Below are 26602 nucleotides of genomic sequence, written 5' to 3' on the forward strand. Positions count from 1 at the left end.
ACTGCAACATCAATTTCTAATTGTGTCGTGTTGAGTACTGTATTTCTTCAGTGATGATGGCATGCGTTGACTTGCAATTGTGCACATTGGCATTACTCTGCATTGTGTTATTTGAAAAGTTTCCAAGCAATTAAATATTTAAAACATGGCAAGCATTTCAACACTGGAAAAAACAATTTCAATGAAACCTCTTCATATAACAATTAAATATTTAAAACATGGCAAGCATTTCAACACTCGAAAAAAAAACAATTTCAATGAAACCCCTTCATATAGCCAGTTTTACTTGTTAATAGTATTTGGTTGGTTGGTAAAGCAGAGTCATTATTAGTTATTTTTCCAAGAGAAAAATAATCTTTATATTCATGGGTGAATATACATGTTGCATCCCAAGTAGGGACTAGTCAAAGACCCTGATCCATTCAGTAAAACAAAACACGTAGTTTCAAAAAATCAAGACCTCATACATCAAACATTTCAACACTTTACAGCAATATGTGCAAAATCTGCAGATAAACATAAGCCCCCAGAGCATACAATAATCATTACAGGACAAAAATAAACAGAGCAGAATATGGGGAAGGATTAAAGAAAAAAAATATCCATGGAATTATGAATAACCACATCCATAACTTATGAGATGTTAAAAGTACCAGATCAGAAAGCGAGCTTCTTTAGATAGCTTGTCAGCTTGGGAGCTTAGCTCTCTGAGAATATGCTGAAGAGAAAGCCATTCAAAGGACATTGCCTCTTTTATGTCCACCAGGAGAGGCTGCAAAAATATATTTTCCACTAATACTTTTCTGTTTGCCCTATCAACAGGATCATTATTAGTTACAAACAAAGTTCAAGTACAAAACTCATTATAGCCATGTTTGCACCTTGTGAGCAGCACGCGTGCATAAGCAAGCTGCTTATTGTTGAGCCAAGTGCAACCCAGGAAAAGTTGCTAGAATAAATCCCCTAACAAAATTCAAATCTCATTATAGGTACATTCACTCCTTTTGACAGCACAACTACATAAAGCAGGCTCCTCATGGTTGGGCCTAAGTGCATATCTTGGACAAATTTAGCAGAATAAATCACCTAATCACAACAGCTTGGGATAGAATTACTTTCAAAAAACGACTTGGTCTTGTTAGCAAAAGCATAGTTTAGTTGTACCCTTGGAAATTACTCTTGCAGTTCAGGGAAACTTATAGAAAGGAATTTTTGGATCGATAATCATGGAGCCTCCAGAAAAAAATATAGGAAGGATATTTTTGGATTGACAATCATCATGGAGTTGAATGTGCACCCATATCTTGGGAAATGTTGAGTCCTTGCCACCATGCATCTGTCTTTGCTTTAGTATTTGAAGAAATAAATCGTCCCCAAGCAAAAGAAGTTTTAATCATCCCTCAAAGGTCAATGGTAACCTTATTTCACCTACTACCCCAAGCGAAGTGCATTTAACAGCGAGTCCTGAGTGAAAAACTTCATATTTTAGAACAGAAGTGAAAAGGCTCCATATGATTTACCTATGCTCATTCCAATGGTCCTTCAAGCTGCTTGGTGTGGCAAAACTTTTCCCGCACTCTGAACAGTCATGCACTTTTTCATTCAGAGAAAACATCTTCGTTTCTTCTAGCATCTGAACAACATGGGAAACGATTTAGCATTGAACTGAACTGTAAAGGCATCATCACATTTATTGCAAAGCCAAGAATTTGTAGATTATTTTCTTCACAGCTCCCTACCTTCTCTATTTGTGGCATTGTCATGTCCTGCCACGGAATTGGCAAGAAATCAGATGTTAGTCCTGACCCCGGTGTTGATGCAGCAAGCAATCTGAATGCCATTGCAAGTTCCTGGGTTTCACTCCTTTCATCTGTTCAAACCTTTGTGAAATCATAAACTTATAAAACCAGTTAGGACCGAACATCTTTTTTGAACAGAAGGAAATATTAATGAATTTCTGGGTTTCACTTATTGTCATCTGTTCAAATCTCTGTCAAATCCTGATAGAAAAAACAAGTTAGAATAAACCATATATTTTGAGCAGAAGGCATTATTAATGCATGCCTGTATGGCAAAATCACAAACCCATTAGTTTCCTCCTATCAATAAAAATTTAGTTTTTAGCATCGTGGTTTTCATATTCCTATTCCCAATTACCCAATGATAGAATCAAAATTCCAGACGTTAGTGTTGTGGCTATGGAACTTTTCAGAGATTGAATATTTGCAGGTTCAAATTCCATGGAATCAGATGAGATTTCAGAAGCATTCACAGCTTAAACACACTAGTAAAGTGGGAATTGGACAACCTAAATTACTCTCAGGCGCTACAGCCTAATTTGTTTTAAAATTGCATTCCAAAAAGGAAAATGACTAAACACAACATAGCCAAATCATTAACCTAGTCCGCTTCCACTTTTAGAGTGGGTTTTTTCATCACTGCTTTCTTCCCGATATTCTAGCTACTTCTGAAGCATCCAAGGTGGCCATGATAAATTGTTCAACACTGCCATTGTGTTGATCACATGCAATTTTCAAGTATAATTCATCAGCTCAACAAAATTTCAAATCAAACAGTTCACTTTCAGCCAAACCTTTCCCTCAAAAGACCAGCAGGGAATGACATTTAAAAAAGGAAAAGGCTATTATATCCATTGATTGTCATAGTACTTGCAAATATATGAGAACAATTATATAATGGAAAAACTAGGATATAACCCATCTAACAGAAAATTGGATTTGTCATAGTATGCGATCCCAGTATAACAATCAGGTAATGAAATTTTCAAAATGCCAACTCAATTTGAGAACATACACAGGATATGCAAAACAGTGTGTCAAATGAAATGAAAAATAAAACTCCTTAAATTTCAAAGTATATTCAAGTATGACCATCAATGGAGCAATTATAAAAACTGAAAAAGAGATTGTATTAATAACTGAAAAGCTCAAGAACATATATTAGAACTTAAAAATAAAGATTCTGGACCATAAGGTAACAATGCAATAAATCAGCTCGACTTTTTTACAGTCTGACAGTGTGAATGAATAAAAAATAGATAAACAAATAAAAGAAAATTTCAAAAAGGAAGAATTAGGATTTTCCATTAGATTTTTAGGCACATGAAATGGAGCATAAGATCAGATGGGCTATTAAAATATTTTAAAAGCCGAAAACTAAAACAGATGGAAGGTCAGAAAGGCAAGTACAGGCATTTGAGATGCCATAAGATGTACAGGTATTTCTTTTTATGGAAAAGACAACACATCAATTGAACTACGACAATCTTCAAAGGATAATATCTCTAACTGATGGATGGTTAAACAGGCAGATGTATGGGACACCATAAGTTTGTCAAGCATTTTTTTTAACTAAGGCTACCTCAAGTGACTTTTAATGGAAGAATATTTTTTTAAAGCACGGGCAACAGAACAACATATCAATCTGGCTATGTTAATAATCATAGAGACAAAAAATCAGAGAGATGGAAGGTCATGTGGAAAGAAGCGATTGAGACACCATAAAAGTGAAAGGCATTTTCTTTAGCAAGCGTTAGGAACTTCATTAAACATTTTTAAAGCACATGCAATAGAAGTACATATCAATCTGGCTATGATAATATTCAGAAAGGCAATAGATCAGACAAATGGAAGTCTGGTAGGAAGAAGTGTTTGGGACACCATAGGAGTGAAAGCCATCCTCTATTTAAGGAAAAAGGTTGATATCACAGCTTTTAAAAAAGTGAAGAGATTCCATTAAATTTTTCAGCACAAGCAATAGAACAGTACATCGGTCAAGTTACTGCAACAATCAAAAAGGAAAAAACACATGCAGATGGATGGTCAGACAGGCAGGTATAGACCTTTTGAAGATCATAAAATAGTCTGGCATTTCCGCTTTTAGAAAAGGCCAATTTCATGGAAAGCATAACCCATTTCTTTGGATGAAATTACAGTTGATAGTCCAGATTTCAGCCAAGATTGCAGTTTTCAGGCAGATTCTCTTAAAGATTGGAGCCAAGGGAGATATGCTCGTTCACCTGGACAGTGTAAGAAGGGGTAGCCAGTATACTCAAACTTTGACTTGGTGATGTATATTTCATTATGGGTATAGTTCAATGTAATATAATAAACAAAAACAAATATAACTCAAATCTAAAATTCGGATATCCCAAGTAGATCTAACTGGAGGTGTAACCGCTTCAGCTTTTTCCTTTTCTTCTTCTCCTTCCGTTGTTCCAAATTATCAACAAAAGTAGAGCATGAGTGTTCCCTCAGAGCACCTTCCTGTACACCTCCTTCATGAGAATGGGGACCACCTTGAGAGCCATCAGATTTTGGGTCAGAAATATTTTGCTCCATAGAAGGGAACGTCCAGTGAGGTAGGCTGATTTTGGATGGCCTGGTTTGTGACAAGACTCTTAATGGGGGCCAAAGCACCCCCAAAACTGGGGTCTCCAAGTACAGCAAATCCAGTCATTGAACCATGAACAAATTTTGCATTTATTTTTCAGAAAGAACCAATGGAGGCCATACTGCACAGCAAATCCAGTTATCAATCTGTGAATGCATTGCAGTACGTTTTAACTTACCATGAAGACTTTGGCCCCGGAATTCAGAGCATTAATGATGATCTTCCTCTCCACAGGGGCAGTGATTTTGACTCTTCGATAACCACCACCTTAGGAGTAGCAGAGCAAGTCCAATCTCCTTCCCTGATTGCTCTGGTCAAGGGATCGAATTCTGGGAGCTCACCTCTATTGTATCTGTAATCTGGATTGCTTCTCCTTTCTGCAAGCCATGTTATAACTCACACAGCCTCCAAACTTACGCTGCAGATCTGCAGACTGCAATGAATTGCAGAGCCTCTTTCGTGAGGATTTTCTCAAACTCAATGCGCCCCCTTATTCTCATGTCATCCAGAAATTCGTTGGCAGGTTTGGTAGTTTTACTCTGCCATCAGCAATTTTGTTGAATTTTTTGCCATTGGATCCTCTGGTTCGTTAGTCGCGTGCAACAAAGACGAAAAATGTCACAAGGAAGAAGAATCATTTCGTCCCTTGGAAGACTAGGGAGCCAATAGATCACCGGCTGTGGTCAATTCAGCTCACCATCAAGCCTCTACCAATGAGAGGCTTTCGAATTACGAAGGCACCATTCAGGTGTTTCTGGTCAGTCATATGTTACAGGGCCTTCAAATAACAAATGTACACCATAATTATGATATAATATATCAGCTTACTATGATCAACAAACTGTCTAGGTCTACTTTTGAGGGAGCATAGGCACATGAGGCTGAACAAAATCTGTGGTGAAATTAAGAAAAATCCCATGATCGTCATCACAATCCCTGCCTTGTTCTGTAACTAGGGCTGCTGTCTTCACCTTTGCTAGTGTTTTCACTGTTTGGATTCGAGATGCTGTCATTCACTGGGTTCTAAGTGCTCGGGTAGCAGCCTCACGGCCTAGGCGCCTATCCTGCCCAAACAAAATCCAAGTTTCAGATTATATTACTATGGAATGCCTGCAATGACAATAATAAGCATTGAGCAACCAGCTATTAAAGTAAACAGAGTATAGATATACTATATACCAATGTTTTAAAACTCCGACTCGGGTTCAGAACCAGCTGAGGGTCGACTCCGACTCGGTATCGACTCGGCCAGTTTGATTTCAATGACTCGGTCATTGTAAAAAATACATTAAATGTTTATTTTTTTATGAAAAAACATAACTTTAAAGATTTTCATTCATGTTTCCAAACACAATGCATTAGAATATAGAGAAACACGATGCATTAGAATATAGAGAGAAAACAACATATGATCAAAGTAGGCGCATGAATATATCCACTATATCAAAATGGCACCCAGTAAACTGTCCAATACATACCTGATATAGAGATCAAAACAAAAACACATAACCAAGGAGGCTCTAAATGGCCTCTACAACAAAAGTAAACTGTAAAACATCACTAGGCACCAATACCACTGGCTACTGCTAACCTCCTCAGTGAAGCTTCTGCCTCCAGAGCTTTATAATGATACCTTGGGTTCAGAAAAAACCCAGCTGCATGTGCCATGTATAAGGCGATGGAGTTGATTGTTCTATTTTTGATCAATGATTTCCCAAATGGGCCCATACTTAGCCACTCTATCCTTGTATGTTGTCTTTATTTGCTCCTTTGCTTGATCCATAGCCTCATAAATGAAGCCCATAACCAATCTTTCCCCATCCACCAACCGGAACAACTTAACAAACCGGCCAGGGGTCTGGCTCAGTCGGCTCAGTTCGGCCGGCTTGGTCAGCTCAGCTAGTTTGGTAACAAACCAGCCACCGAACCGGTTTTTCTACCAAGCCGGCCCAGCGAGGGGTCTGGCTCGGCCGAATCCGATTCGGTCCAGCCGAATTTTAAAACTCTGCATACACCATTAATTATCTGTGTATACATATATATCAGATGGTTTTTGCTCATTTATATATAAACTTGTACTGTCATTGATACTTTGGAGCAACATGGCTATTGTTTCAACTTTCAAATAATAAACATACATCACAAAACAGGAATTCATCTGCCTGCAGCATGTGTATGACATGGCCCATCTTTGGCCTCTTGGCAGCATCTGGATCCACGCAACGCAGGGATACCAGCAATGCTCGTTTCAATGCCCTGGATGAGGGTTTAACCTCGAGCAATGGATCTACCACTTCCTCAGACCTTCGGCTCCCCACCATCATTTTCAGCCATTCTACCAAGTTTACCTGCATATATTCAAATCCAAACAGATTCATTCCTCTTTGAGACTTTAAAGTTATGCCTCGGTTCATTTAAATGAAAGTATTGAAGAAATTCACCAATGGATTGAAGGTTACATGAAAGTACTGAAGAAATTTAGGAATGGATTGAAGGGAACTGTATATTCTAACCTCCCCTCTTGCATAATCAACTGGGCTTCTTCCCAAAATAATCTCCGTGGTAAGTACTCCAAAGCTGTAGACATCACTTCCCTCATTCAGCATTCCTGTACTTGCATACTCTGGTGCAACATAGCTGAATATACAAGGCACCGTAAAACACCATCAATCTAATAGCAACAATCTCAAATACCCAATATCCTATTAACTTCTCAGTCCAATGAATCAGTATGGTCAAACCGCATAATAAAAGTGAAAGACTGCACAACCATGTTTCTTTCCTTAACCAAAGCTAATGGTTTTGATTGGTTCCTCGGTGCCACTAATACAGAGAAATGCAATATACAAGCAAAACTGAATCACAAAACACCATCAACTGCTAGTAATATGACTAACAACAGAGATCCCTAATACCCCCCCACAATATCTCATGAAGTCTAAGTTTTTCCCAGTCCCATAGATAGGTATACTCTAACGCAAAAATATACAATCAAAACTGAATCACAAAACACCATCAACTGCCAGTAATATGACTAACAACAGAGATCCCTAATACCCCCACGATATCTCATCAAGTCTAAGTTTTTCCCAGTCCCATAGATTGGTATGCTCTAACCGCATAATAAAAGGGAAAAAATAGCATAAACTTGATTCTTCCATGCACCATAGCTAATGATTCCCTTCAGTTTGTAGGTCAATAATCTAGCAAATGAGAAAACATTTTAGAAGTTTAGTACCAAAGACTGGGCCTTGAAAACAGATAGCATGATAGGGATCAATATTTACCCAAAAGTGCCCATTACCCGGGTTGTGACATAGCTTTTCTCAGATCCAAGGAGCTTGGCCAACCCAAAATCTGAAACCTTGGCATTCCATTGCTTATCCAGGAGAATGTTGCTAGATTTTATATCTCTATGAACAACCTTGGGCTCCAACCCTTCATGTAAATATGTTAACCTGCACACATCCATGACTCTAAATCAGTAACAACAGCATCTATAAACGATGCATAGCCATTTCATCTTACAATTTTTCAATTTCTTTCTAGTTTCAAACAATTTACATATATATCCAGACCAGAAAATTGGAAAAAAAACAACAGAGCATCCAACCATAGTAGCTCTCAATATTAGGTGATATTAGGCACCCATTTCGGAGGTTGAGCAACTATTTTCAGGACAGGGAGAGTTGTGATCCCATCAAGTATATAATATATTATATCTATGGGCTATGGAAAATAGAAATTTGATCAAAACAGCGAGACTCCCAGTATAAAATAGTGTTTCATTCATTCTCTCATTCTTATAAAGTATGATTTTAATCATCTATCAACAAGGAGTTTAAATTTGAGTAACGTTTGCATCTGTACTCCACTTATTAACATTGGAAGGAGAAATTGAATCAAGCAGAGAAGGATAAAACTGACCCTGCCACGAAGATAGTGTACAAAGGCCAAACTGACTGCAATTGGAATGCTAACCATATAGTATGCCCCAAGATTTGCATAGGCACCTAACTTTTTCCATCCACATCCTCTAGCAATACCTGCAAAGGTGTTGAAATTTTACAAAACATGCCCTCTGAGGTAGGTGTGTGTGGGTGAGTGTGATTCTAGACTATTCCAGATCTGAAGAACTCTATGGGAAAGATTTTCTACCTGATAGAACACCATGGATGCCATCCAAAATGGTTGAGGATGCAAGTAGTGGCATCATGCTTGAAACATAGTGAACTACCTCTCCTTCAGTGCATGTAACACTTTATATGCCAGCCATGGAGGCCCTCGTGATAGGAACTACTTTATTCTCGATTCGAAATGTCTGGGGTTATGCTTGAAACATAGTGAACTACCTCTCCTTCATTGCTATAAGCATAACCCCAGACATTTCGAATCGAGAATAAAGTAGTTCCTATCACGAGGGCCTCCATGGCTGGCATATAAAGTGTTACATGCACTGAGAACTGTGCAGCAAGTGTCCAGTTCCTAATTCATTGAAAACTCATGTACTGCAATGTAAAAAGCTAGAATTGAAATTATTAACAAAATTTAAGGCTGGCAACTGAATATCCTTAGAAAATTTGCTCTTCATGAGATTTTTGAATCAGCTGTACGGTGTACGAACCTCACAGCAGCACCCAGACCAAAGGGAATCATATATGCAAGCGAAGCAGTGTTGAGGCTGCAAATAAGAAGAACTGAGCTCAAAACAAAATAAAATGTTTATTAGCAGTGGAAAAGCAAATGCCATTATGAAGCTTTATGTATAATAAATTTGTAAGCTATGACAAACTTACCCGATGGAGAGAACTGACATCTCAAGCTGTGGTTTAGGGAACAAACCAGAGAGGAGAATAAGCATTTCAAAAGACCAGTACTTCAAGCTGTTGACAAACATAGATGTATTAACATAGAACAGAACATAATAGCATGACTAAGAATTTCATGTCTAGTTTCGTACATAAAATTGACTCCTACTGGATAAAATTTTAAAAATTTGAACACCTTGAAGCTGCTAAGTAGTAGAATAAGCAAAAAGAGAAAACGAGATTGAAGCAATACATGAATTTTTCAAATTCAACTACTCTCTAGAGCCAAAGGAAAAGGACTCTTATACCAGATCATCACTGAACACGGAATAAAAAGCTCAAGAAATCTATTGATATCATATAAAGCTCCACTTGAGAAGGATGTCCATGTCTTCTGGCATGCAGGGTAAACTGTAACATAAAGTGACAGAAGTGCTACATTCAGCCAATTGGAAATTTTGTTTGCCAATGCAACCCCTTTATTACGTAATCCAACTTTGAACACCACTACCCAGCAAACATGGACATGCAAAAAGAGAGTTATTGCAGAGCTTAATATCATTGCATCATTGGAATGACGATACCCTGTGATTAAGAAATTTCACAAGGGGCTGAAGAGCTGCATAAGCAAACGAACTGGGAATCATCCATCTTGCAAATTTCCCTGCTTCAAAAGATATTAAAGGGTCTTGCCCAAGGGCTGCAAGAACGTGTCCCATATATGCCCATATCACTGCAAGCAGTATGCTCACGTGAAAAAGGGCAAAAGTTGATCTCTGATTCTGAATCCCATGTAAATGATATTGCTTTGCTCCATATGATTATACACGAATTGTCTCTAATGCACTTTCCATCCCCATCTGTTCAGAGACACACGAGTAATGAAAGGAAAGTTGATCAGTCTACTGTTCAGAACTTTCAAGGCCTAAAAGATCCATTTATCACTTCTAACTATACTGAAGTGCATTCACCTACATATCATTCTACAAACAAAATGAACCTGATTAGCTCATATTTGAAGCAACTATAACATTAAAGCTGCATCAAGGGCCACTTTAAAGTGGTCAGTGAATTGAGATGGATTATGCACACTTTTATGCGATGGTATAGGAAGAAGTCCTCTTGCTTTCCATCACACCACGGACTCATTTGCAAAACTTATTACATAGAAGAAGCAATTTAATTTTAGTGGAATATCAATCTCTGCCAAGAACACCTGATTGAAATGAAAATTTAACCTGCTACTTAGATAAATGCAGTTCCTCAAATAGGTCTTTAGAGACTTTCAGAACTGATATGCAGAATCTGCAGCATTTGATCCATATTGGGTAGACTTCACATAAATTTCAAAAGAGAAAGAGGATGGCCCAAATAAATTTATCCTGTGTTGGTGCAAGGTCATTGATATCATTGACAGTACAAAGTCATTGGGATGTTGTGTTGATTTGGGGTAGCATCGGATGTGCTCTAGCCACGAAAATTGGTGGAAAGGCTAAAGCACATGAGATCTCCAATACCCAAAAAGGGTTTGCACAGATTCTAAACAGTTTGGGAGATATTAAAATAATTAGTATTTTTAATGGAGTCCCTAAGTTTAAGCTTAGGGAAAATAAAATATTAATGTGAATTAATATAAAATTGTGTTAGAATGGTCCAACAGTCGTGGATCAAGCCAGATCTAATCTTAGCCATTGATTAGGGACTTAATCTCGGTCGTCGATTTGTCAACAAAAAAAGTATAAGAGGAGGCTTGAGGGTCACTTGGAGAACACACCGAGTTGATCAAGATTTTGACTTTCTAGGGCTGGGTTCGCTGAGAAAGTCGAGAGAGTGATCAGAGTTGCAACTAAAGGGCGATGAATACAGAAGCAGAGAGGCAGAGATAGCCCTAGGAGGATCAACACAGTAGCCGAGAGTGAGGGACGCAGAACTAGCCAAGGGTTCACGCAGAGCAAGCCAGGGCTCACGCAGAGGCAGCCAAGAGCTGCGCAGTGCCTCCGACGGCCAGCGTGGGTGACGCAGAGGGCCAAAGGGTTGACGCAGTGCCTCCAAAGGCTGACGCAGCCCAAGCCAGAGTGACATTGGGCAAACGCTGGGCCAAAAAGTGCTAACGTTTTCCCTAGAGGCTAACGTTAGGGGTTTCGTGGATCAGATTGGAGCTGTGAAGCTGCCGGAGTGTTTATCCGGGGTTTCAGCCAGAATATCTACTTCCTAATAGAGAGGTACTACTGCCGAGATTATTCTCTATAGGGTGAGCTAGTTTTGGCACCCAGATTGTATTCAGAAACTGCATAATAATAAAACCCTCAGATAGTTGCACCAATTTTCCCGCATTGGGTTTTTCCAGGACATTGATCCAAAAACAATAGTGTCACTTGTGTGCTTGTTTTGTTTCCTTCACTTGATGATATGTAATGTGTTGAGCATATACTTGTATTTATTTCCAGTATTTACATGGTAAATAACTTGTTAATGAACAGAACAAGTAGGTAGAAATAAATCAGTAAAGTACATGAAGGGTTTCTAACTGTTAGACTTAGAAATTCCAACATGGTATTAGAGCGTGGTTACAGATCACAGGAGAACTAAGGACATCAGCTGAGCAAAGCAGCAGCAGTAGAAAACAGTTGTCCCGAGTGACAGAGTAGCAGCAAGGAAGGGGTAACACAGTGCCTGCATCATCAAGATTAAGCCAAGAAGAGGCTAGCGCAGAGACTGAGGAGGGCTGAAAAGGCTCACGCAGAGACCAAGAGGGTTGACGTAGTTGGCTAAGGGAGCACTTCAGCCAGTACCTGATTGCGCAGAGCCTAAGAGCTCTAACCTTCAGTTTGTTGGGGTTTAGGAGGTTGTGGGTAAGTTGCAGAGTGGAGCTGGTGGGGTACTGTAGTCAAAACAGTACCTAACAGGGCAAGGCCAAGGAGGAGGGAGTTGCTACCGAGGATTTCTAGCCGAGAAATCTGGATCAGTGGTGCAACTGCACTAACGATCGGAGTGGGGGCATCTCGACATTGGCAGAAGGGTTTCCAAGAGGGAAATCGAGGCTCAGAGGGAGTCACACCAAGAACTTCCAGGAGGGAAGTAGAGGAGTAGCAAGATGGCAGTGAACAGGGTAAGAGACCAGGACAAACTAGACAGAGCCTCAAACTTCGTAGTCTGGAAGGCCAGAATCTTATCCGTTCTAGACAAGAATCGTGTCAAGCACTTCGCCTTGAGGACAATAGCAATCCCAGTTGACCCAGCTGATAACAACAAGTACAAGGAAGCAATGGTGAGGGCCAAGAGCATCATTCTTTACGGGGTCAAGGACCATGCAGTACCACATATTGCCGAAAAGGACACGGCAAATGAGATGTGGGAGGCCCTAAAGAAATTGTACCAGCATACTTCTGTGCAGAGAAGGATGTTACTAGAAAATCAGCTGCAGTCATACCAGATGCAAAAGGGAGAACAGATCGACCCCTTCCTCGGTTGATTGAAGGAGATCCGAGATCAGCTGACTTCCATAGGAGCCATGCTGGATCAAGAATTGATGGTGAGAACAACCTTGAACGCAATCTCAAAAGACTGGGAGGTGTTTGTCCAGAGCATACTGGGCAGGGCAACCCTTCCAGATTGGAAGGAAATGTGGGCAGCTCTTCGCCCAGAAGAGATCAGAAGGCTACGCAAGGCGGGAAGCAGCATCAAGGGGATCAGAATCAAGAAGGAGGAGGAGGTAGATGTTGCCTTAGCATCTAAGGGAAAGCAGGAGAAACGGAAGAAGAAGGACCTCTCGAAGGTCAAATGCTTCCACTGTGGGGCGCTGCGTCATTATGTGACCCAGTGTCCAAGGAAGAAGAGCAAGGGAGAGACCTCCGAGACCAAGGCTATGCCAGCAAGGGCAGAGAAGGAAGTGGAGACAGACAATGATTGTGCCATGAGTGCACACACCACTTGAGTGGAAGTGGGGAGACATCGAGCTGTAATCAAACAGACTACAGGCAATGAGGGGCAAGATCCTTGAGGTACCCAGCCTCTTGGATTAGACCTTTGCTACAGGAGCCCCGAAGAGGAGTAGCAGTACTGGCAAATGTCAGTAGAGACGGATGCGGATGGAGCGACAAAGGGAGCTACAGTGCAGGATTCCCAAGATAGAAATTTCACTTTGACGTTTTATGACAGCAAGAAGGACAAGTGAAATCACAATATAATGAGATAGATAATTGCTATTGTTAACAGTGATTTTTCAATTTGACAAATTAATGCATCTGAAAGATAACTCACAAAGAGAGAAATAATGCTATCTACTATCGCATAAGTCAACTAACAATGAGCTTCAGAGACAAAAGGAAAACACCAGGCCTAAGATATGGTACAATGAACATTGAATCAGCCTGGATATGAATGTTGGACTCCAATTTGGCAATGTGACCCCTTCAGAATGCAACGTTGAGCCTGCAATTACAAATTTATTGGCCCTGTACTGTATACATTAAGGAAGAGACCCTGTAGATGCTGGTGGCTGAGGGAGACAAGGCTGCAGAAAAGAGAAATAAGCCTTTTAGACCTGTGATAATGCCCAATAAGCCAGTGGCCAAGGTAAGGAAAGATAATCAGGCCTGTAAATCAACAGGGATAGTCACAAATGACAAATTCTCAATGTAAACTCACACCAATCCCTCAAAAATTCATCTCTAGGCCTGTAAATAAAATATCAGTATATATGATTAACAACAATAAATCTATTAAACCCCCAGCGTCAAGGGTAAATGTCCCCTTTAAAGCTTGTAATAGGGTTTGATACCCTCGATGCCTGCAGCTAGGTTTCTTTTGGCAAATGTGGGCCAGATGGATACAAAGTTGCCTTCCATCTATATTATAATGCTGTGTGTTTGGAAACATGAATGAAAATCTTTAAAATTATGTTTTTTAATAAAAAAAATAAATATTTAATGTATTTTTTACAACGACCAAGTCATTGAAATCGAGCCGGCCGAGTCATTACCGAGTCGGAGTCGATCCTCGACCGAGTCGGAGTCGGAGTCGGAGTTGTAAAACATTGATATTAATGCGAATTAATATAAAACTGTGTTAGAATGGTCCAAAAGTCATGGATCAAGTCAGATCTAATCTTAGCCGTCGATTAGGGACTTATCTCGACTGTTGATTTGTCAACGAGAAAAGTATAAGAGGAGGCTTGAAGGTCACTTGGAGAACACATCGAGTTGATCAAGATTTCGACTTTCTGGGGCTGGGTTTGCTAAAGAAGTCAAGAGAGTGATCAGAGTTGCAGCTGAGGGGCAGTGGATACAGAAGCAGAGAGGCAGAGATAGCACCAAGAGGATCAATGCAGTTGCCGAGAGTGAGGGACGCAAAACCAGCCAGTGGTTCATGCAGAGCCAACCAGGGCTCACGCAGAGCCAACCAGGGCTCACGCAAACGCAGCCAGGAGCTGCTCAGTGCCTCAAAGGGCCAGCGTGGGTGATGCAAAGGGCCAAAGGGCTGACACAGTGCCTCCAAAGGCTAACGCAGGCCAAGCCAGAGTGACGCTGGGAAAACGCTAGGCCAGAAAGGGCTAACGCTATCCCTAGAGTCTGACACTGGGGGTTTCGTGTGGCAGATTGGAGTTGTGAAGCTGTCGGAGTGTTTATCCGAGGTTTCAACCGAAATATCTGCTTCTGAATAAAGAGGTACTATTGCCGAGATTATTCTCTGTTGGGTGAGCCGGTTTTGGTACCCAGATTGTATTCATAATCTGCATAATAATAAAACCCTCAGATAGTTGCACCGGTTTTCCCACATTCGGTTTTTTCGGGCACATGATCCAAAAACAACAGTGTCACTTATGTGCTTGTTTTGTTTCCTTAAGTTGATGATCTGTAATGTGTTGAGCATGTACTTGTATTTATTTCCAATATTTACATGGTAAATAACTTGTTAATTAACAGAACAAGTAGGTAAGAATAAATCAGTGAAGTACATGAAGGGTTTCTAACTGTTAGACTTAGAAATTCCAACATGTTGGTGGGCTTACAATCAAAGAAGAGAAAAAACAATATATCTAGGCAATTGCTTATTTTAATAATCCTCCCTTGTTATGGGGTTTTAATCAAAAGAAACCTCATAAATAAGTTTAGACTGTAAAATACAGAATGATAGCAAAATTTTGTCATCATACCAACACACGAAACCTGGTAACACATGCAAAAGAAGTAGCAATAGGAGCATTAGAAAGTGCAAGCTCTCCTAATGCCCCACCAACATTACAGATATCACCTGCAAGCAATATTGCAACAGGTTCACTCCAATCATAGGCCCTGCTATCCAGCACAGCTTCTTGACTTCCTCCCATACAACACTTGGAGTGCACTTCACATCATCAGAAGGCTCTAATTCATAAATACCAGGCTTGTGTTCGTCTCCAAACGTGAAAAGCAGCTGAGTTTCCTCACCATTTTCACCTATAAGCGGTTGCTTCAACAAATCTCTCTCATCGCCATGAACCAGAGCTGAGCCAAGTCTCTCCATGCCTCTTTCAATGAAATATGTTCTACCAACTTAGGAATCTAAACTCGCAATGTAAGAAGCTAGATGCAATCGTCTTAGGAAGAAAAATTTTTGTATGTGCATGCAGGGAACAATGGAAAATTGCTTCGTTCATACTTATCTTATAGAAATAGTTGTGTTCCTAATTGATTGATCCTCCTAATATATCACAAAGAAAGATAAGTTTGCAGATGAAATCCAACCCAATCAATGCAGTTGGGGACAAGTACCTCGAGGAAACAACTTGTACACATGTACTGAAGTTTGGCCATTTCAATTTTAGACATGGACTTCAATTTGAATAGTGTCAAAGAAAAAGAGACTTGCGGTTGAAACACAAAATTTTACAAGTGCATCAACAATATACAGTAAACCCAAGAGTAGCAACCAAAATAATGGTTATAATAAAGTGAGAGTCATAACCAAAGAGATTTATCTGTTTCCCCAAAAATAGAGCGGGTAGAAATATGGTCCATGATAAAAAAAACACATAAATGTATGTTGAAAGAGACAAATCTACGAGCATTTGTTCTTCTGCAAGAAGAAACTTAACAGAAGAAAAACAAGACGGATTAGTATCCCAAGTGGTAACACAAGGAAACTCTTTATTAGAAATAAGCTTGTCAGGCAAATTATCATTCACATTTTTATATGCTTGCAACACATTTAGGGAACGAAGTTGTTAATTTTAGGTATGTTCTATGTTGAGAGTAATTTACTTCAATTTTTTAAATTAACTCAATATCAATTCCAGATTAGCTATCACATTTAACATGATGTAAAATGCAGATAGAACATAAACATAAATCGCAAAAGACAAGCCAAGACAAGAGGACACAAGATGTAGCACCAACCAGGGGACAAACCCCAATGTGGGGAAACCCTCGATCAATTCGTCTTATATGTTCTTCAATAGTTCAGCAGAGAGAAAGATAGTATGTATACATCAAAAGTCAACATTTTGACTTGTCATAATAAGAGCAGAGATCTTCTCTAAAAAAATGACACATCAGGTAGCTGATTCAAACACAGGTGATTCCATCACCTTGTTGTACCTATCACTGTGCTACACCATGTTGCACCATCATACCATGTCCATCATCACTGTGTTGCACCATGCTGCACCATCACTGAGTTGTACCTCATCATGTTGTACCCAACATGTTGCTCTTCATCATCATGTTGCACTATGCATCACTGTACTATGCACTATGCTACACCTATTCACTGTTGTACCCATCCCTGTGCACTATGTTGCACCAATGATTGTTGTACACATCACTATGCACTACGTTGCACCCATCGTACACATGCTGCATCCTTCATGCTGCACTTCAATACATTCATGTTGTTGTACCCTATTACTATGCTATCCCATCATATCATATTGTTGCACCCTATCACTATGTTGTCCCATCATATCATATCGCTGCACCATTCCATCACTGCTGTACCCAACACCAAAAAGTTGCTGCAATATCGAGTTGTTGCTATACATCCATGCCCATCATCATGTTGTACCATAGTGTTGCACCATACTGCAATAATAAACCACGTTGTTGCAATATGGAGTTGTCTTTAGTGCGACTTGTTGGACTTTCTGGTGCCGAAATCCGGTGGAAAAATTTGAGGTGAAATCTTGATTTATGTTATTTAAACTAGTTTTTTTTACTGTATATATGGATTCAGCACCCTGGAAAACCCCTAGGGCACTTCGATTGCACAGGATTACCCATCAAGCTTGTGATTTCAATAAATTCCTGCCGGATTTTAGAGAAATTACACCGGAAAAACCCACCGTAAAAGATTCCAAAAAGTCGCACTTAAGACAACTCCCAGCAATATACCATGCTGCTGCATCCATCACATCATGTTGCACCTCTTTGCATTATGTAGCACCTTATTATGTTACAGCATTCATCATCATGCTGTCTTCAAACTTTACTTTCATCAAACCATGAAAGAGTACAGACATATATATATATATAACTGATATACATTGCAAGAAGGCAGATCCATATATATATATATATATAACTGATATACATTGCAAGAAGGCAGATCCATATATATATATATATAACTGATATACATTGCAAGAAGGCAGATCCATATACTGTCCTCGTCTGAAGTCTTTCCTCCGAGAGATCATCTTGTTGCGGCTAGGTGTCTTCAGATTGCTGTAGATAACTCTTCAGAACAGTAATATAGGATTGTTGTAGATAACTCTTCAGAACAGTAATATAGGATTGCTGTAGATAACTAGGACAGCAAATAGCCTTCCTTTTGACAGCGTCTTAAGGTCTCTTATTAGACCTGCTTTCAGCGTTAGATAGGCTGTATATATGTCTCCTCTTTCTGTTAATAAATCTTCTCACAAGCCTGCGGCTAAGGCACATTGACAGCAGTTTTAGGGTCTCATAGATCAGCGTCATAAGGTCTCTTAGACCTGCGTTTAGGACTTCACCATAACTGAGTTTAGGGCAGCCTCATCATGAACAGCGTTTAGGGCAGCTTCATTGTGGACAGCATTCAGGACAGCTTCATTATGGACAGCATTTAGGGCAGATTTATTGTCGACAGCATTTAGGGCAGCTTCATTTTGAACAGCGTTTTAGGGCATCATCTCCATGACTGCATTTTAAGGCATCATGTCCATGACTGTTTTAGAGCATCATCTCCATTAGGGCAACATTGTCTTCTTACGATCTCCCCTCCCACCAAATCCCAAGACAAATGGAGAGGAAGAGATCACAAGAAGTGTGTGTACAAATGACCTTCAAGACACCTCTATTTATACTAAAACATTGAGCACAAGTGGGGGCAATTTGGTTGTTGGCCGACCTTAACGAATTGTTCCATAACACAAATAAATTCATATCTCCATGAATACTTGTCGGAATCAAATGATCTTTAGATCAATCCTACACCTCTCAAAGAGAGGAATCCAAGAAAAATATCAGCTGCCATAAATAAGATTACCAACATAGAGTTTGGCCCTAGTTGCCAATTTTAACAAACGTACCAGTAAAGATTTGGCCATGAATATCACATCTGGATCACCTCTTTATACATGTAATATAATAAAAAGCCATGGCGGAATGAGCCTCGGGGAAAAGAGGACCAATGGCATATATCCCACAAATGTTGAGATAATATTTTCCAACATAACAGAACCTTTTTTTATAGTCCATAAGTTGAAATGCTATTTTTAAATGTATATGAAATATGAAAAAAAATGAAAGGAAATGGCAAATCTAAAATTATCTACAAAGAATTGTTATCTAAGAAAAAAGAAGATAATTAAGTGTCAAAGTAGATGGCCTAACAAATGCATGGATGAGGTTAAAAGCATAATACTTACTCTTGTTACCGGTAGATGGGAAGAGAGAAACATCGAACATGCTCTTCCCTTATCTCCATTAAGCTCTAAAAAAGGCATATAGGAAATTATCCTAAAATCACAAACCATTGAAAAAAATAAATTTTATTAACATCCTCACGTTCGAGAAAATGCAGAGAAGAATAAACTACAACCAAACTAGAGTATATCTCAACAAATTATAAAGAAGGTAATCCCATCAAAGTAACTTTAGCAGAAAGAAAAGAATGATCAATGGTAATAGAGAACTGTTGCTTATTGCAGACTCTTGAGTTCGTCTAGTCTCTTGAAATGTATGCCCAACCAGGCAATGGATTTTCCCAAGAGATGATTAACCATTATCTACAAGGAAGTATCAAATCTTATAGTTGTAAACAACATAAATGAAGCATTCTATTTGTTTAAAACAGATATAAAAGACACTCTGTTATCTATGAACAATGACATCAACATGCATATTGGTGTTACAAGATGAAATTATAATTTACATAAAATGTTAGACATGGATTGAACAACTAAGTTAACTATAACAAAACAGGTTCCAGGCCTCTTACAGACTTCAAATTTCCTATAATAGGTTTAATATGATCAAATGTCTATGCAACAATATTAATTTAGTAGTAACTGACTGGGCAAGGACTTCAACTCTTTTCATCCACAGCAATTTAAACTTCAGCCCCAAAGAAGTTCTTTGCTAAATATCAAACCCACCCAAACAGGATCTAGGAATAGTTTGTGACCTTTGCGCACATAAATATTGAAATAAATCGTTTCATTTAAAAATTAAGAAATTCCTCTAGTTCCCGATGGTTTAATTTACCATACAGCAACTTAGTTCCAGATGGCTTACATTACCATACAACAACTCCAAACAAATACAAGAAAGATAAAACTGACTGTTTAAAATGGAAAAACCAAAATCCTGACCTTTTGAGATGGTAAAATTAAAAGTCAGAAACACATCTGCCAAACGCCACATATTACTCTAAACTGAACTGGGCATTAGAGAAAAAGCAAAGAATTGTAGGTTTTTTATCACGATTAAAGTACTCTAAACTCGAACTGGGCATTAGAGAAAAAGCAAAGAATTGTAGGTTTTTTATCACGATTAAAGTACTCAGCTGCAAATGTTGAAACGTTAGGCCTTAATAAAGCAATTATGGACCCATAGAACCAAACAACTACTATAAATAGGATCGATTCCTTGGGATTTCCATTATGAGAAAGGCATTTGAGAGCTATGTAAAACAAATTAGCAAATATTGCATTGATTCTTTGGCACATTCATGAGAGATGTGTAAAACAACTTAGTGGAAGCATTGTCATACAGGAATTGCATCAAGATTTCACAGCCATTGACTATCCAATCACAGAAAATTATATCGATACCACTTATAACATCAATCCAAAACAGGTAAACGCCAAACTTCTTAACATGGAGGAAAACATTCATATTCAGAAATTATCTTTGATTCAATAAGATGTGGACTGACAACAGAAGGAAGCAAAATTCCTTACAGTTGAGGGTAGTATAATGCCACAACTATGGCACCACAACTGTAAATTCCTAAAAAATCTAATAGAGCACTTCTCTCTTGCTACGAACTCTGAAATTCACTATGCTGGTAAGTGACAACGTGCACTAGTGTGGCTAGTAGTCAGAAGATCAATGCCATGGATGGAACTCTAGTTCTGTCCAATTAATTTTGGCCTTCTAAATATCAAATTTATGCAGAACCGCATCTTTTTAAAAATGCATTAACCCGATTCAATACATTCAAAATCTAGGAAAATATCACAAAGTATTTTGATTGCTTGACTAATGCAGTGCAAGTAGGGATCAACACTATTGCGGAAACATTGCCAACAGCCCCATTGGTTCTCATATCAAGCGTGTTCGTAATGATGGAGCTTATACAACAGCACTCTTCCTACAGCATTGCCAACCGCCAAGAAACCTCCACCTGGACTGAAATCTAGCGAGTGTACATACTGCAAACGATTTTTAGTTGACGGAAAATTCGTGAACACTGTGCAAGAAGGGAGATGAACCAATCTCATATTCTCTTTATTCATCCTCGAGCAAATAGCCAATATTTGTGCATCACAATTGAACTTCAAATTATCCACTGTAGTCGCAAGATTTGTAAGGGCTTTCATTGGCTTTCTATTGCCACCAAGAAATTCATTCCTGTTATAAATATTAACAATCCCCGAGTCTGACCCAGTGGCAAATACATTACTGTCGGGAGAAACGGCCAAAGCTGAACTGTGAAGACAACCTTCATCAGCCCCCCTGTGAATGCATTTCCTCATTCGAAGATCCCAATGATATACCTGTCCATCTCCCCCCGAACTCAGCAACTGTCTTCCATCATCAGCAAAGGAAAGTGCACGAGATGTTCCGTTCATTTTCAAGGTCCCAATCAACTGTTTAGTCTTTGTTGAAACCAGCATTATATAGCCATCATTCCCAAGGAATGCAATCATGCTGGAATCTGTTGACACCTCAAAGCTCTCCAAACTCCTCTCCTCTCTACCAATCAAACAATTAATCCTGTCCAACGTACCTTTCACCACATCAAAACTGTAGAAGAACTTCCTGCGTCCTGCAGCAATGGCCTTTGAACCGTCGGGCAAAAATGAAGCCTTGTGAATCGGAAGATCCTCAATAAACACACTCTGGATTTTGGGGTTCCTTTTCCCGTCAATCTGGAAAAACTTCAACCTCTTATCAAATCCAGCTGTGAGTAGCAACTGCCCATTTCGATGGAACCCCACGGACTGTATAACCGCATTCGAGGGGTCCTCTGCATTTGCATCCCTTAACATAGAATACTCAATCTGACCGGTCAATAACTGCTGCTTGCCTTTTACAACAAGCTCGTCATTACTCCTCAATATATCATACTCGGATCCACCAAAACCCTCGCTAACCCTAAACCCATTTTCAAATTCTGTATCGGAATCAAAATCGAACCCAAAACCCTCCTTTTTTCTATCCAGATTTGCCCATTCAGTTCCGGGGTTTAATTTGGCATGTTGTGACCTTAACCTATTGATATAATCAGTTCCCGAAATCAAATCCTCCGATTCCTGTCTTTTTAATTTTCTCAAACGGTTTGCTTTGGTGATATTTACCTTTGTCTCGGCTTCTTCTTCGTCAATCCAGACCGGTTTTTTTTCAAAACCCTCTTCACTGTGTAGCTCTAAATCTTCTTTTTCGAATGCATCTATTTGGGATCCTGGGGTTCTGTCAGTGAACCACGCGGCTGCGTCATTCTCTTGAGTATTTTCACCTTGAAGTTGGTCGAATTCGTTCCCCAACTCGGTAGTCAGCTGCTGGTCATAGATGCTACCAAACAGAAGGCTCTCTAGCCTCTTCTGCTCGACCTTGTCCTTCTCCATCTCCGCTGTTTCAATTCTCGACAGCTTGTTTTTCCTCTTTCTCGCAGTTCTACTACGGACTGTATTCTTCTTCTCCTCATGCTCATCGTCTGAATCGCTCTGGTCCGTACCATGCATTTCTCTATTGTCTTCTTGAAAAACATTCAGTTGCTTTTTCTGGTCTTCCTCTGCTGATTCCGGTTTTATTTGCCGCTTCTTCTTCTTCTCCTTCTCCTTCGTAGCCCTGTGCTTGTGGGGAGCTCTCAAGCTAACGTTCTGAGATATCATCATCATCCCTGGGGCGCTCGCCATGTCCGCTCTAGACCTAGACTTCTGGTAATAGCGAACAGAGTTGATGCAGAGAGGAGTGTACCTTAAAAGGCTAGTTTAGGGTTTGGAGTCCGAAAGTTGTACTGTGAGTACGCATATGTTTGTGTAGATAATTTGAAATCCAACTTCAAATCAACATAAGAGGTATATTGTAATTTTATGTTTAATTTCAAATTAAGATAAAAGGTGTTCGGAAGTTATAAATAAAAAGAGAAGTGAAAAAAATAAGGTAAATTGTAATTTAAGTTTAATTTCAAGTTAAGATAGGAAGTTAGAGAAGTGAAAAAGAAAAAAACAAACCAACAAACTGTAATTGTTTAATTTCAAATTAAAATAAAAGAGGTTAAGAAGTTATAAATAAATGGAGAAGTTAAAAAAATATATATTATAATAATAATAATTAATTAGAAGTTAATTTAATTTAGGTATTATATTTATATAAATTAAATGGCTGATATATTTATATAGCAATTATTTGAATTCCCTATCAGGGAGGCTGGTGGAGCTACTCACATGAAGAATATTCCTCCTTCAGCCTTGCCTAATTTTCATGGGGTTCCCAGTGAAAACCCTGATGCCTTTCTATTCAAATTCGATGTGTTATGTAGAAGCTATGACTATTCTTCCAATGCTCATAAGTTGAATTTGTTTCTTGCAACATTATGCGGCTCTCAAGTGGTTCATGGGGTTGGCTTTAAACTCCATTAAAACTTGGGAGGAAATGAAAAAGGTAGTCTTGAGAAAGTATCAAGATTATTGCAAGACTAGGGACCTCAAAGAAGAAATATTTGGCATGGCTTAGAAGGAGGGGGAGATCCTTGAGGACTTGGTGGAGAGATTTCAATACAATCTACAAAGGTCTAAAGTGAATCAACTAAGCAAGGATACTAAAAGAACATTTTTGCTCAGAGTAATCAGACCAGAATCCCTGGAGATTTTGAATCTGATGGGAGGAGGTAACATATCAAAGTTGGTTATGATGAAGTATGTGAGATATGTCATTGATACTCGAGGAAATTTGAAAGTTGGAGGAGGAACAAGAGATACTGCTTCCAGGATTGTCAAGTTAGTTGCTAGAGCTGGATTAATCAACGCTGAAATGGGTAATTTATTTGAAAATTTTAAGATTAATATTCTTAGCACATTACCTTCTCAATTGGATGTTTTGCAAGTTAACAAGAAACAGGAAAAATAGGATGTAACACCCTCGAAGGTAAATGTGCATATAAACAACATAATAAGAACAAAAATACGATAAATATATCAGCCATCAAAATCCATATATATATATGTGTGTGTGTGTGTGTGTGTGTGTGTGTGTGAAAATGTACTAATATATATACATATATGCGAAAATGTATATATATATATATATATATATCAGTACATTTTCGCATATATGTATATATATCAGTACATTTGTACATTTTCGCATATATGTATATATATTAGTACATTATTTTCGCATATATGTATATATATTAGTACATTTTCACATATATATATATATATATATATATATATATATATATATATATATATATATATATCAGCACATTTTCACATGAAAATCAAGGGAATGAATTTTTTCATTAATAAATGCAATGAACCAACCAGTGGACTACCACCTTCCACCCAACGATAGATTGGCTTAGCCAAGTCTCTCTTCATCCAATCACCCTCGTGCCATATTCCAAGCATGAATGTGGGACTCATAGAACACATCAAAAAACACTAATCAATGTGAATGCCACCGGAGTTCTCTACTTACACCATGAGGAATTTGAGTGCCTCCTAGTCTCGCAGGCTTTACCGTGCATCCGCAGTATGATCCAGGGATCACTAGGCCCTACAACAAGACATACTCTCCAGGCTTTACTGTACATTCCATCCCAGAATCACTAGGCCCAATAGAGAGAAAATCCACCTCTTGGCTTTATCGTATATCTCGCCATTCACCGGCAAGGATTCCTGGGCCTACCGAGGCACACAATCTGGCTTTACCGAAACCCACAGTCTGGTTCAAGGGTTACTATGCTAGTTGGTTCGTGCATCCTCAGTCTGGTTTAGGGACCACTAACACCATGTGTTTGTCAATTCGGAGATCCCACCCCACTCAGCGTTGAATCTAATCCGGCCATCCCCCACAAAATGATGAGAGAAACCATCTCATCAAAGCTATCAGGAAATGGCAATGCTAGGCTGAAAATACTGTCACACCTGGCAAAACCCATGCCATAGTAGAAAAAGAAACACATGCAATCCCATGCATGCCAAATCTAGCAATGAAAATACATATGCAATCCCATGCATACCAAATCTAGCAAGGAAAATACACATGCAAGTTGATACTTGCAATGAAGCCTGTTGTAGCTGCTTGATCCTGCCTTTCCCTGCTTGATCTTTGCTTCCTCTTGCCTTCTTTACCTTTCTTGCTCCAACGCCAAAGTGCTCCAAAAAAAACTTCTAAGTAGCCAAGAGTACGAGAGAGAGAGAGAGAATAATGAGAGAGCTCCAAAACTAACTGACCAAGTCTTTCCCATTGATCCTAATCAGCCTTTTTATTAATGAGGCCTCTGTTTTCTTCATTTTCCTCCTCACATGCAACCTATGACCTTTCACCTACTTTTTCTCCTAATTTCCATTATTTTAATAAATAAATGTGCCAAAATACCTTTTAATGCCTTAGCCATTGCCTTTGCCAATTTCCTTAGCCATAAACAACCAAATGAACACCCCCTAGGATGTATTCCCCACCATTCAGCTTGGAATACGTGTCCCATCATCCGTGGTATTTATATATTTTTACATGGAATTTTCACTAGGGTTGTTACAGAACCTTCCTCCTTGGGGGAACACCGTCCTCGGTGTTCAATGACACCTATAACTACATGACTGCTGAAAACAAAACATACTACCCATGGAACTTTATAACACAGCTCGTTGCAGTATTTATAATGAAATATCTGCTCAAAATCAAAACATCATGACAACATATCGCATAATGTGTTATGAAACCAGCTCACAAAAAGATAGAAAAGAGAGATCCACGCCTTAGAATTCAGCCTCTTCGAGGGGGCAACCTCCTTTACATTACATAAATGAACAATTCTTGGATGCTACAAATGAAAATACCTCCTTTCTATATATAGGAGTCTAAGTGGTCCCAATACAATCAAAGCCTACATAACAATAATATTGTAGGGCACAACAATAACAATAGTGGGCTTCTATGTGGCACAATAGTAACAATATGGGCACTACATGGGTACATCAATATAAATAAGGGGTATAACTACAATAGTAATGGGGTAATCACTAGTATTATAGGGACCCAACATGCCCCTCTCCTTAAAAAAAGTGTTGTCCTCAACGCTTGAGTAGTTCAGGATACTTCTGCATAAAATTCTCGTCCTCCCATGTGGAATCTTCAGCGGATAAGTTCTTCCACTTGATAAGGTACTCTGAAATTGATCGATTTCGTAGCTGTCGAGTTCTTGTTTCTATAACTGCTTCCGGTTCCAATATAATTTTTCCTTCTTCGTCAAGTTCTGGCAATATTGTTTGAACTGGGAGCTTGTCGCCTATAACCTTCTTTAAGCATGAAACATGGAAAACTGGGTGCAATCGAGAAGCTGCAGGAAGCTCCAATTTGTATGCCATAGTACCAATCTTTTGCAACACCTTGTACGGACCATAATACTTTGGTGATAATTTATTATCCTTCTTAGCTTGCTTGAGGGACATTTGCTTATATGGT

General features: G+C 39.0%; 2 protein-coding genes and 1 pseudogene across 6 annotated transcripts; all 3 read right to left on the reverse strand.

Annotated features, from left to right (window-relative positions):
• Positions 1 to 1078: 1078 nt before the first annotated feature.
• On the reverse strand, positions 1079 to 8714 carry LOC149239031 (putative serine/threonine-protein kinase At1g01540). Of its 2 annotated transcripts, none has more exons than XM_089373298.1 (6): positions 8572 to 8714; positions 8341 to 8459; positions 7701 to 7871; positions 6873 to 7050; positions 1740 to 6761; positions 1079 to 1633 (listed from the first exon to the last, which is right to left on the reverse strand). In XM_089373298.1, exons 2-5 carry the CDS (start codon positions 8418 to 8420, stop codon positions 6528 to 6530), a joined length of 663 nt encoding a protein of 220 aa, XP_089229424.1. In that variant the 5' UTR covers positions 8421 to 8459; positions 8572 to 8714; the 3' UTR covers positions 1079 to 1633; positions 1740 to 6527. The 2 variants fall into 2 exon arrangements, with proteins under 2 accessions (XP_089229424.1, XP_089229425.1); XM_089373299.1 differs by having other exon boundaries at positions 6927 to 7050; positions 8572 to 8710.
• A 76-nt stretch (positions 8715 to 8790) lies between these two features.
• On the reverse strand, positions 8791 to 20425 carry LOC149239032 (protein DETOXIFICATION 16-like). 4 transcript variants are annotated; one of them, XM_089373304.1, is made up of 5 exons: positions 19108 to 20425; positions 9530 to 10081; positions 9210 to 9296; positions 9038 to 9094; positions 8791 to 8921 (listed from the first exon to the last, which is right to left on the reverse strand). In XM_089373304.1, exons 2-5 carry the CDS (start codon positions 9781 to 9783, stop codon positions 8915 to 8917), a joined length of 405 nt encoding a protein of 134 aa, XP_089229430.1. In that variant the 5' UTR covers positions 9784 to 10081; positions 19108 to 20425; the 3' UTR covers positions 8791 to 8914. The 4 variants fall into 4 exon arrangements, with proteins under 4 accessions (XP_089229430.1, XP_089229429.1, XP_089229427.1 ...); XM_089373303.1 differs by having other exon boundaries at positions 8864 to 8921; positions 9038 to 9110; XM_089373301.1 differs by having other exon boundaries at positions 8909 to 9094.
• A 338-nt stretch (positions 20426 to 20763) lies between these two features.
• On the reverse strand, positions 20764 to 22957 carry LOC149239033 (U3 small nucleolar RNA-associated protein 18 homolog pseudogene; annotated as a pseudogene).
• Between the last annotated feature and the right edge of the window lie 3645 nt (positions 22958 to 26602).

The sequence above is a fragment of the Pinus tabuliformis genome, chromosome 8 (assembly GCF_031772625.1).
Source record: "Pinus tabuliformis cultivar Carrire ecotype Pingquan chromosome 8, CPIR1, whole genome shotgun sequence".
In the NCBI taxonomy this organism is placed as follows: domain Eukaryota; kingdom Viridiplantae; phylum Streptophyta; class Pinopsida; order Pinales; family Pinaceae; genus Pinus; species Pinus tabuliformis.